This window comes from Nyctibius grandis, chromosome 4 (genome assembly GCF_013368605.1).
Source record: "Nyctibius grandis isolate bNycGra1 chromosome 4, bNycGra1.pri, whole genome shotgun sequence".
Taxonomy (NCBI): domain Eukaryota; kingdom Metazoa; phylum Chordata; class Aves; order Nyctibiiformes; family Nyctibiidae; genus Nyctibius; species Nyctibius grandis.
This window is the reverse complement of record NC_090661.1, coordinates 91,554,878-91,567,258: the sequence shown is the minus strand read 5'-3', so window position 1 is coordinate 91,567,258 and position 12,381 is coordinate 91,554,878. Positions and strand designations below refer to the sequence as shown.

General features: G+C 39.4%; 1 protein-coding gene across 2 annotated transcripts in view; it reads left to right on the top strand.

Moving 5' to 3' along the window:
* STN1 (STN1 subunit of CST complex) overlaps nt 1-12,381 on the top strand; it is a 43,864-nt gene that overhangs the window by 25,135 nt on the left and 6,348 nt on the right. For both annotated transcript variants that reach the window (XM_068399011.1, XM_068399012.1), the window contains exons 4-8: nt 653-724; nt 2,518-2,679; nt 3,958-4,069; nt 4,840-5,002; nt 12,004-12,126. In XM_068399011.1, coding sequence (XP_068255112.1) covers nt 653-724; nt 2,518-2,679; nt 3,958-4,069; nt 4,840-5,002; nt 12,004-12,126 — 632 coding nt within the window. The remainder of the gene's footprint in view (nt 1-652; nt 725-2,517; nt 2,680-3,957; nt 4,070-4,839; nt 5,003-12,003; nt 12,127-12,381) is intronic.

Below are 12,381 nucleotides of genomic sequence, written 5' to 3'. Positions count from 1 at the left end.
TTTAAGTTGGGAATCCTTGGCCTAGAGCAGAACCACAAGCATGTGCTGTCCTCTGTCCTTCCTGGCTAGAGGAGCTACCTTTCTGCTCTCTGGAACATCTTCTTGTATGGGGAAGGCCAGCAGACTTTGTGCACACTATTAGCATGGAAACCAATGCAGCTGGAGGTAGCAGTGCTCCTAGTCTATTCACATGACTGTACCCCACAATGCTGAAGTGCTGTTTTCTCACTGTTACAGTAATGCTTCTGTGTTTTGTGACTGGTTTCCTGTTTTAATTTGTCTGGCTTCAGCTTTCAACACTGATTCTTCTTCTGACCTTGTCAATGAGATTAAAATCCTTTAGTATCCAATGTATGTACTGAAGCCTCATAATTTAAATTAGTGCTTGATCTTTTTTTGAGAATATACCTGTTACTTTGCTGACTGTGCACATAAGCATGGTATCTGGTGCTGAGCTACTTCCATGACTGAAATGACTGTGGAGATTATTTCAGAGGTATAAGTAGGGGTTGAGCACCCACTTTCCCTTTCAGACTGGTTGGAACAAGATATCCTTGGCAGTCATCTCCCTACATATCTATGTATCTTCACTTCTTGGAACATCACTACCTGCTTTCTTACTCTGTAATTCTTGCAATTTTTTTTTTTGCAGTGGATGATAGTACTGGAGTTATAAATTGTGTCTGCTGGAAAAATCCCATGGTGGCAGAAACATCTTTATCAGGTAATTTATCAAATAAATAATTCCTCTTTTGACTGTACATTTTTGCTCATGTCTGTTTTATGTAACTTAGTAAATGATCAAACTTGCAGAAAAGCAAATTCAACTCTCTAGAATTTTAAACCATCACATCCTACAGCCTGGGCCATTTTGGAAGTTTCATATTACTTTTTGTGTTGTGTCCAATGGCGATGCCAGTAAAACCACTACATTATGACCTGTCATGCCTTTTCCTTATCTGAATAATACGGTATTTCAGTTCTATGCTGTGACATTGTTCTTCTTACAATTCTTTCTGTGATTTAATCTAGTGAGGAACTAGGCTGGAAATCTGCTATGCGCCACAGTTTCTGTTTCTGAAGTCAATCCATTGACCAGCAACCTGGTCTATGTTCCCCACCGTTGAGATACAGTGTTTTCAGGATTCATCTTCTCTTCTTTGTTTGCATTCATATTTTCCTCCTGCTCATGCATATACTGTCAGTGCTGAACTTGAAAGTAGCCTGGAACTCAGTGGGAGGATGCCAGCAATCTTTTATGATTTGGGAAAGTTCTAAATGTGCAGAAATTGTGCCTTTGAAATTAATCTATTATTACACTCAGTAACAGAAGAACTTGCTAGCGTCTGGCTTTCTCGTTGCTTTTTCTCCCGCCATTTCTCATAGATCAAAGTATGGAATACTTTCTACTTTGGAAACTTCTTGAAAGCTCATGTAGTGGCTTGACAGCCCTGATATGGAGCTGATCAAATCCTATGGAAATAAATGTTACTAGTGTCATCTGCCAGCGTTAGGGTTACATACGCACAGAATGGGGAAACGAAAGCTGGATGTAAAATTTAAAAACTCTGATGTCTGTGGAACTAAGCCCATCTATACGGACAGATAATTCATACTTATTTACATTTAACAATGATATGACAAGTGGTATAAATGATCCCAAATAGAACTGGAATCTAGAAGACAGCTCTCGCTTTTAGAGAGGTGATGTTGTGGCACAGCTTTCCAAAAAATAGTGGAGACCCACGATCAAATCAGTTTTTTTATGAGGAACTTAAATTCATTACAGGAATTGCATGAAATACTGCTTGAAATAAAATTGAGGACTCAGAATGCCTGTTTCAGCCTCGTGTTCTTATTTTACATGTACATCAGTAGTGCTTGAATGGATACTATGTTATTAATGGAAATGAATTTATTTGTACCTGCGAAAGAAAACAGCTCCTAGGGGGCACAGGAAACTTTCTTCCAGCCTTTTGTAATTGTGATCACAGATAATTGGTTCATTACTCAGGTTTTAAGTTATGAGGAATTTACTCTTCTGCAAAGGTGTGTTACATAAATGTGAAGTTCTGTCAAGTTGCATTCACCTCAGTATAGACATGAAATTTCATCACATGAATACATTGGCCCCACCTCAGATGACTCATTCTTCTTTTACGTAAAAAGTTCAACTGACCTTTCTTTTCCCCTCTCATCCATCTTAGCATGACAAAATCAAAAAATGACAAAACCCGTTTCAAATTAATCTTTCCATTTTGCAACACGTCTATGACATTTTCAGTGGTAAATCAGTATCTCCTCCCTTTTACATTTTTCCCAGGCAAACTATTTATTTAAATATAATGCTGTAAACTAACTTTTGTCACCCAAAAGTTTTGCTACCCAGGACAGGTGGTGCCTGCGGCCTTCCCCTTTTTTTAGTAATATGACGCCTGTGATGCTTAGGTGTTTGGATGAATGCAAAAGGACGGTCCTCTTGGCCTTAATGCCTGATATCCTTTCCCCCACTTACAGGTCGTCCAGGCACACCCAGCAGTCTTACTGTGCTTGAACAGATGAAGAAACTCCAAGAAATGGTGAGCCAGAAAACCAAGTTGGAGATTGGGGATATCGTCAGGGTCAGAGGTCATATCCGAACCTACAGGCAACAAAGAGAAATTCAGGCTTCATGTTTCTGTGAGTGTTATGGATCTGTGACGTATGTAACTTAGCTGTCTGAATTTGTGAGGAGATCTAAACTGTATGTAATTCATTGAACAATTTCCACTTTATTTTCTGGCATATCATTTTTCTAAATATATTTTCATCTGTATGTCTTTATTTCAATTTTAACAGTGTAAGGTTAGAAGACACAGTACTTAATGTGTGGGATTAGATTGCCTGTAAATGAGGCATTCCTGGAAGAATCTGTAAAAGATGACTAGCCTGCATACAAAAATGCTATGCAGATACTGTAGTTGGGTATCTGTGAGAGTGACTTGCTCTTCAGTTTTCTTCATGTGGAAGTAGAACAGCCAAAGCCCATGGGAAGGGAGTTGGTGACCTTTTAATGTCACACTTCATCGAAAGTGTTAGCTGCTTTGGAGAAAGGGTTGCTGTTGCAGCCTGTATAATCCATTCTATGGGCAGACAGCAGCATAGGGGCACATTGTACCACTGAAGCCCAGGTTCTTCTAAATTCTCTGGCTCTGCAGGATGACTGAGAAGTGTTCTTCATCTTCAGTCACTTGGGCACAGATCTGCAGGTGCTGCCCCTGTGTCTGACAGCTCTTTGGGCAGCAGGGTCCTGCAGTCCACTGTTTACACCCTAAGAGCTTCCAGTTACATAACTTCTCTCCTCTGTGTCTGTGCTATTGTGTAAGAGTTGGTTTTCCCCAGTGATACCTTTCAGAGACAATACTGAAATGGTTCCTTTGCTGGGGGAAGCCTGTCTTTTAAAAACCCTGTGTAGCTCAGATAAAAAGTCTGTAGATTTTTCAGCTCCAGCTAAAATCTGAGAGGGGATTCAACTCTTCTTTCCAGATGGAAGATTTATGAATATATAACCCATTCAAGGGCTGGTAATAATACCATTGTTTCATTGAAGGAGAGCCATGCAATTCAAATAGCCTCTAAATTGCTTTTACTTTGGCCCAGATAAAGCTCCTTACTGTGTGTTAACTTCATCTAATGGATAAAGACTGCAGAAAAGTAAAATAGATCATAAATTCCTGTTAAATAAGTTGTCAAACAAAAGCATAATCTGCAATGCACCAAACCAGGTTATTTACCTCCTTATAAACTGTAAAAGCAGGAGTGGCCTTTGTGGTTTTGCTGTTATAAAAACAACAGCGAACAAAATTTGCCCATTTAATACTGGCATGTGGATCTCTGTTGTGCTGCCTCAGGTACGCTTGCTTGAAAAATTGGTATGGCAGTTCTGGCCAAGTATGTGTGTTCTTTTTGCCGCTCCAGATAAAGTGGATGATCCTGTGTATGATGTTCAGATTTCAAGAATGCTGGAGCTCCCCTGTCTCTATAGAGAAGTTTACGATAAACCTTTCCAAGGCCTCGAGGAGGGACAGAGGTAAATGCAATATCCAGGCTGGTCTTGGGGCATAGTGTGGGATTTTATTATTGTTTATTTGTTATTGTAATAACTATAGAAAAGATAGAACAGGGCCCGACTGTAACTTAGACTCTGCACAAGCATATAGTAGCAGCCTGCTTTTTGCCCAAATAGTTGATGATCCATACAGATGAGATACCTGTCCATAATCTGAGAAAAGAATATAATGCTGAACCAAAGTGAATATTAGGAAGGTAGTAAAATACTGTGTGCAGACCTCTTGCATATAGTAAAGAAAGCTGGGGTTTGGAGCAAGATTTGGGGGTGAGGTCAACAGATTAGATGGATGAGTGTCCTTGCCTGATTTTGTTTTATATGTAAGGATAAGGAGCTATTCCATCAAAATGCTCTCAACTTCTGCTGCCCATGTCATCGTCAAATCACAAATACATAACCTCAATAAACTCAGTCAAACACCCATTCCTGTATTCAGTTTAAGGGTAGCTTGATGCTTATTGGCAGGTCTGATGCATGTAGTGTAGTTTTGGAGATGGCAGATCTTAAAATCACAACACTGTTACAGCAAATGATTGAAGAGGAACAGTTGGATATTCATTGCATATAAAAATGGTCTGTTTTAATTAAGGTTTAAATTCAGATTCTGTAAAGACACTAAAATACCTTTTGACCTTTGAAAACCAGTCTATCAGGCTAACTTTAGGTAATTGTTCTAAAAAATGTTAGTAGTAGATTTCTTGCCTTTTGACACGTTCTATGTATCCTTGTAGTGGCCTGGAGGGTCAGAATTTCTCAATCAATATGCTGCATGAGAAAGTGAAAGCCTTTCTACTAGAAAACAAAATTCAGACCTTTTACCAACAGGAGCTGGAAACAATCGATAGTCTGGTGTCACTGGCTGGTGTGCATCTACACAGTCCCAGCTGTCAGGAGGTGAGTGAATGCAACTTTTTCAAGTTTTTAGTGGGGGGAAGTAATACCATGTACTTTAAAAAAGTATAAACAACCAGGTAAGAGACTGGTGCCTTCAGAGTATTCAAAAACCACAAGTGCTTTAGCTTTATGCATGAATTATTTACAGAGCTTGAGGAGATCTTGTCACTTGAGACATATAAACTGAAGAATGCTATATGAGAAAATTCTGTTGTTAAGGGTGATCTTGTATTAGGGCTGAGTAACCTTGCAGTCTGCAACAGGCACTAACTTACCTAGATCTGTAAACGGTGGCAGTGTCAGAAAAGGAGATTCCTTTAAGGTCCTTGAGCTGTTTGGGACAGATGTTTGATACCCTGAATTTGATCAGGAGAAGGGAGCACAAAGTCTTTATCTTGTTTCTCATTTGAAGCTCAGCATATTAATAGAGACGTAGCTTTCAGAAGGAGATTATAATGAGTGGATAAACAGTGCTCCCTGCACATGTTTCTCTTGTTGGAAATCCCTAGTTGTGAAAGGCCATGATTGAAAGAATCAGAAGGTGGGATTTAACTGAAATCAGTTTACATGCAGTTCCATGTAACCAAACTGTTAAGAAACTTTCCAGTGAGATAGTATGCTCTTGATCAGCTGCAGAATGGGAAATAGAACAAAAACCATTTTGTAAAATGGCTTTATATGACTCTGTTATTTAGATAAATTACAAACCAGATTCTAAACTGGTGTGAAGTGGTAAAGTTCTGCAAAAGTAACAGAGTTATGGCTTTTATCATGTTACCAATGGCAACTGAAACTTAAACTAGAGCTTTGTGACTCACTTGTTTACTTTTTGGTTTTCTGTAGAGAAATAAATCCATGGCAGTCATTTTCATTGCCAGATTCTGATATGCACTGTAAAGTTAAGTGCTGTTATGTTAACATCTGATGTTTGTTTAATTCTTAAAAAAAAAAAAACCAAAAACAAACACAACCCAACACAGAAACCAGTCACTTGTAGGTGAGGTCAAATAATAATGAAAAGTAGCTCTATTCCTGTTGGCTTGTTGAACTGCTGCTGATAGCTGCTTCTTGAAAGCAGTTTCATTTATTTTTATTACAAGCATTTTTGTTGTTTGCTTTAAATCGATCATGGATATAAACAATAACAGGAACTCCTCTAATTTTTGACAGAGAAGTTTGATACTAGAATATACAACATGGGACAGGGTATTTCTTCTAAACTAGCTGGAACAGTATTAAAAGTTCTGAAACACTTTACATTAAAGGAAGTAGTGGTCATTGTGACTAATACTGGCAACTTCCATCTTTGAAGTTTCAGCATTTATAGGAAAATCAAGATTGATAACTTGCAAAGCCATTTAAAGTAGGAACTGGTGCAGAACAAACATAGAAAGGCACACACACAAAAAAAAACCAAACCAAAACAAAACAAACCCAAACTAACAAAAACAATGTAGCATCAGTGTTATTAGCAGTCATGAGGAGCTATTATAATTAATAGTTGGTCCTGATGCAAGGGTGTGAGTATATGTCCCAGGAATTTGGGCACACAGATGCTTATTTAGAAATTGCAGTTCTCCCTGTTGACCTTTGGTATTAATTCCTTGCAAAGAGGCTTATATATCTTTGCATAAGAAAGAACCTGCAGTTGTCAAGTGACCTGAATGCATTAAGAGAAGCACCTAGTAATGCTCTGGGAATGCATTGTGTTTTTCCTCTGCTCTGTCTCTTGAAGGTGTCACTGCTCTTAACTGGCAAAGGGTCAAGTACCCAGTTTGATCCACAAAAATAAGTGTAATAGACCTGATTTCTGTCCCTCTTCCTTTCTTTTGCCTTCTATAGTCTTCTGATTTGCATTGCTTTCAAGCTAAAAGCATAAAGGGTGCTGCTAATGTGGAACAATGTTTTTTCATGCCTATTTGGGAAGGTAGGAGCTAGATGAGTGGACCAAACTAATTAGGCCACACCACAATATACACACTTGTTCACTTCTTGCACTTTTCATGGATGTGAAAGGATGAGTTAGTTGTATGTATAACTTCATTTTCTTTTACCCCGATTCCACTGTTCTAGAGCACAGTTGCTGTTAAACTCTTTTCTTGCCTCTCTCTTCCTTTTCCTGTGATCCTAGGAGATGTGGTGCACCCCCTTCATCTCTTTCCCAACTTCTAAAGTACTTGCATAGTGTTCATCATAGTGGGAGGGCATCTGCCCATGGAGTATTTTCTCCAGGGAGGTGGTGAGCTGGTATGGAGTCATTGGCAGTGGAGCAGAGCAGGATGGAACGAGGTAGCTGGGATAGCTTGAGGTAGGCAGCATCTCTCTGTTCCTTTTCAGCATTACTGTACCCGAGTCCTGTCCACGTTCCGTACGTGTCCTACAATACCTAGTTCCAGTCCTAATGGCTCTCCAGCAGTGCAGTCTTCTGGCTCTCCAGAATAAATTTCTGTCCAGCAGATGTACATGGCAGAACTCAAATCGTGTCCTCTGCTCAGGCATACACTACGGAACATTTCATTTTATAGTCTACAGAGGATGGGTAAGAGAATTGGAAGGCTTGGTGTTTTTTAAAATAATTAAAAATTAGCAAATCTGTTACGATTTTTAAAACCAATGAAGCTTTATTTCACATAACCAGTTCCCCCTCTTATCCCTAAGCTGTAGCATTTCCCATATCCCTTAAAACAAATCACTTTTGAGACTGTGGAGGGGTGGGTAACACAAGGAGGACTACAAGCAAAAAAACAGAAAAAGTAATCTTGTGCTTAGAGAACCTAAAGAGTGTACTTGCTGGACTTAGGCAATTATGTTTGGCAAATGCACAAGCCTTTGGTTCCTTTTTTTTTAAAGAAAACTACATGTGAACTTGATCCATCCAGTTTCTCAACTGGATTAAATATGACTTGCAACCAGCCAGTCTTGATTAACCATTTTAATGCACTTCTTCCATGCATAAGCTATAGTGTGTGCTCTTTTAGTATTACCATTCCAGTTTGTGTATGTCACTAGCTTGGACACATAACTTGGGCTGTGCTTTCCAGACTCTGCTGTTTGTACTTCTCTTGATTTGAATATTATCTCAAGGTCACAGTGACAAGTAGTTAAAGCAGGGAGTTTTACAGTGTTGTTCATACTTACTGTATATACCCTGTACATTGTACTGTAGGTATAACATAGTGCATTATACATTCTTGATACTATGTGCTTGTCTTCCTGCCTCTTGAGGAGGCTTCTCTGGTACTTTAGATATGTAAATTTCAAAGCTTATTATAGGACTTCAGGTCTGACATGTCCAGAATCACTATTACTAAAATTGTTACCTGTCTAAGCCAAGGATTAAACATTGCATGAGAAATTGCAAGGGCAATTCCACGAGTAGAATCACGTGTGTGGTTATACCAGGAAACTTTAACACCATCAGGGTGTGTTGTGATTCATAATGAGCCAAAGGTTACATACTTTCAGCGTTTTGAACAGACTGACTAATTCCTGTACCACTTCATTCTTTGACCTTTTATTGATTGTACAGAGAGTTTGTCTTGTTTTAAAGATCTGAGAATAAGTGGCTGCACAGCACCAGCCCACTAAGCTGTGTGAGACGCATCAGGCGGAATATATTGATTAAAATACCAGCTTAATTCTTGAGACATGGATTCTTCTGTTGGCTTTGCTACAGAGTCCTTGGTTGGTCTTGGGAGGGAGGGTAGTAATAGTAAAATTGTTATTTAACAGCTGCTTCTTTCTCTGGTGGGGGGGGAGGTGAGGGAACGTGTTTACAAAAGTGAATGATTTTTTGGATGCTCCTGTGTTTGGATGTACAGCTTCATTTATTTTATTTGAAAAGGACCTGATTTGGGAGAGGGGGGGGGAACGCCTGCTGTCAGCATTTCAGGGAACCTGAAAATGTGCACCCTGAAACTAAGGCATGCTGAAGGGGGGCAATTTGCAAAACGAAGTGTGAACATTGTGAGAGGTAGATTCAAAATCCAGATTCAAATCTTGCTGGTGATTTGGATCAGCAGTTAAACTACTTAATAACTGTGTTTCTCAGATGAAAAGCTTTGTAAAAGTAAAGTGATGGCTAATAAGCTGTGACTCAGAAGGAGCTACGTTAACAGCTACAATACATCTTTATAACTGTTGAAATGCAAGCATTTTTCAGTCTCCTTCTAAAATAAAAGCAGGGATGTGAAATCACATAGGATTTCGTAGTCCTAGATTTATTCTATGTATAGCACCATGTAGATTTCAGCTCAGTAGACTAAATCACAAGCTTAGATGTAGGTTGGCTCTGAGGGGAGAGCCAAGTCCAGAGGAAATGAGGGCCTGGTTTGGCATAAAAGAGAGTAATAAGGTATTGGGAAGAAGTACTGTTGACTTATGAATTTGTAGGATGAGATGCTGGAGATATTTTGGGTGGACCAAAAGAACAGATTAAGTAATTTTAGATTGTATTCACAAAGAAACTCCTCAAATGTTGCTTTGCTCGGAGGGATGGAGAGGAGGAAGCATGTTCTAGAGCACACTAGGAAAAAAAACCCAAACTTTTCCTGTCATTTGAGGATAATATTAAAGCCCCTGAAGCGGGCAGGAGCCCTCAGTTGTTCTTTGGGAACAGTCCTTCTGCCATGGAGCCCTTTCCCTTGCACTCTGCAGCATGTATGAGAAGGTGCTAATATGTAGCAGCTGCTTACTTACTTTCTCGCTCCCAAGCCTGCCCCTCTGTGTTCGCTCTGTCAATCCCTTGACTTGCATTCTTAGTGATTCTGTTTCAGTATCCATCCAGGCTGAGCTGTGTGTCAGTTCACACAGAGTCTGTTTTTAATTATCTCCCTTTTCTGACGGGATTTCAGTGTTAAGCCAAACAGAATAATTATCGTGCTTCTTTGGAGATATTTTTATCTTTTTTTCTCCCCAAATGTTTGCTTTCACATTAAAAATTGATCAGAGTCTTGAGGTGGTTGCTTTGCTAGCAGTTTCTTAGATTCTTGGGGATTTATTACTGCATTTGAGTGAGAGGCAAAGTCTCTTCATTTTACTTATGGCTATAAGAATGTGCTTTTCCATGAGAAAATATTCACTCTTCACTTAACCCTTTCTGCTACGTTTTATGTCTGTTTCTTCAGTTCATCAGAAAAGGCTCTATGGAGAGAAATACAGTAGTGGTATTAACGCCGTGACTGGAATGGTGTCCAGATGTATGGTCAAGTTTCTAGTTAGAAGCACTCTCTGTTGTTATCCAAACTGATATAGCTGTGGTGGACAAGGGGACAGGCAAATATTTGGGCACTAAAGTCCTTCAGTCTGGAACAGAAGGAAAAAAACTGAACTGAGAATAATAGCCATTGTTCTATGTTAATTATCTTGAACTATTAGGCAATTATTTTTGACTGTCGATTTGAGAGGTAAAAGATAGTTAGCTTTGGTGGGACACAGAGAAAGAGAGGTGTGATTATAGCTTGTTGAAATATTGAGGATTAGCTGGAAGAAGGGGATGCAGAAACTTGTGATGCATGCTAATGCTAATATCCCTATTTGATCTCTGAACTATTCCCAGTTAGGCTCATCAGCTTCCAGGCTTAGAAGCAGTCTGAGTTTCACTTGAGACTTGCAAATAGATCAAATGAATGTTTTGTGATAATATATTCTTCCATTGCTAATATGGTCTCTGTTTCACATATTCTTGTGAATTCATTCTGGTGCATGGTGGTCGGCTGTTTTGCTCCCAAGGCTTCTGTGAATGCATCTGGTAAGTGAAGCAGGACACATGAAGTCTGATACTTTTGTTCAGGACAGGATGGGAGCATTATGGTGATAGCTGAAGAAATGGCTTGGCAATCTTGCTTTGGTTGCTCTGGTGTGGTTCCAGTTATCACATGTTGGTTTGTGGGAAGCAGTTGAGCTCTGTTCTCAAAGAAAACCACAGGGAGCACAGTGTGCTCCCAACAGATGAGGAAGCAACAACTGGGGAATTTAAGCAGTCTGTGTAGATAAATGCGAGGTTGAAGGACATAGTAGGACATAGAGATGGAGAAGAGTAAGTTGTGGTCTTGCTCTTATCTACCCATACTTTTTCCCCTCCACAGCCGATTTCCTTCCACTTCCCTAGCTGACATTCCACTGTCTTAGCTCTGCTCTACTTCCAAGCAAACCCTGTTTTTCCCTGATTTTTTTTTTTTTTTTTCTCCCATCCCTTCCTTCCTACTCTTAGATGTGTCCCAAACACAGAGCCCTTTGTTCTAAATAACGTCCTCAGTTATGGACTTCCAGGCAGTTGTTCTCCTTTTACAAGAGACTCGTTTCCTAACTGTCCTCAAAACCAAATCCTCGTTCCCTTACCTTGTATACCTGTCTTAATTTCTTGCATGGTCTTTATCCTTTCATTTTGTTAGGCTGTGGATAAACTCTTGAGAGCATGACCAGAATGCGTGTAAAAATTTGGAAACTAAGGGGACAAGAAACAATACTGTTCTTGCCATTTTCTTCCTTTTCTTCCCCAGTACTTGGATTCCTCCTAAATATCACCTTACAAAGCACTGAGCTCTCTATCCATCCTACCCTTATTACCAGGAAAACTCTGAATATGAGAAAAGCTTGATTAGCTAAACAGTCAAATGCTCTGCGAGCATCACAAGCCTATTCCAAAAGAGAGTTCTCAGTACATAAGCAAATAGCTGCTAAATACAAAGAAGGCAGTTAAGAGATTGTGGTTCATTAAGAATAGCACAAGCTTCTGGTGTTTGTTTCATTTTCTTAGTCTGTGGGTTTTTGTTTTTGTTTTTGTTTTTTTTTCTTTTGTGTGCGTTTTTTGTTGTGGTTTTTTTTTTTTTAAGCTTAGGGATGTTGATTATTTCATACATAACATATGATTTGTGAATTACTAAATAAAGAAAAATGTGTAACAAAACCACTTGATTTTGCCAGCATCTGGAGCTTTTGCTGGTAACTTCAGTTGAGCTGAGATTTCTCACCATCTGCTTCATTCCTTTCTTCCCATCCAGGTGAAGTCAAAAAGTGACTCCCGTTCCAAAAGGATTCACAGTGTTTTTAAGGAAGCAATAAGGATGCTACAAGAAAAAGGGGTGGTTTTCCAGAAACCTAGTAGCTCCAAGGACTTATACCATGTAAGGAACTGAGCTGTGGTTGCAAACAGGTTCAGGGGTATGACTTTCATAGTCAGTAGAAACAGCAGAAATGTTTCAGAAATAGTAAAAATGTTTCAGAAAGAGAAGCTGGACATCCAAGTCCTGTTTATTTGCTCAGAAGTCTTATCCCCAGCGTACTTCACTGTTGCTTTTACTTCTGTATCACCCACTGATTTGTTCTTTTTGTAACTCAGCACCAGACTTAAGCGCTGCTGCTGTTCCAAGCACAATCTG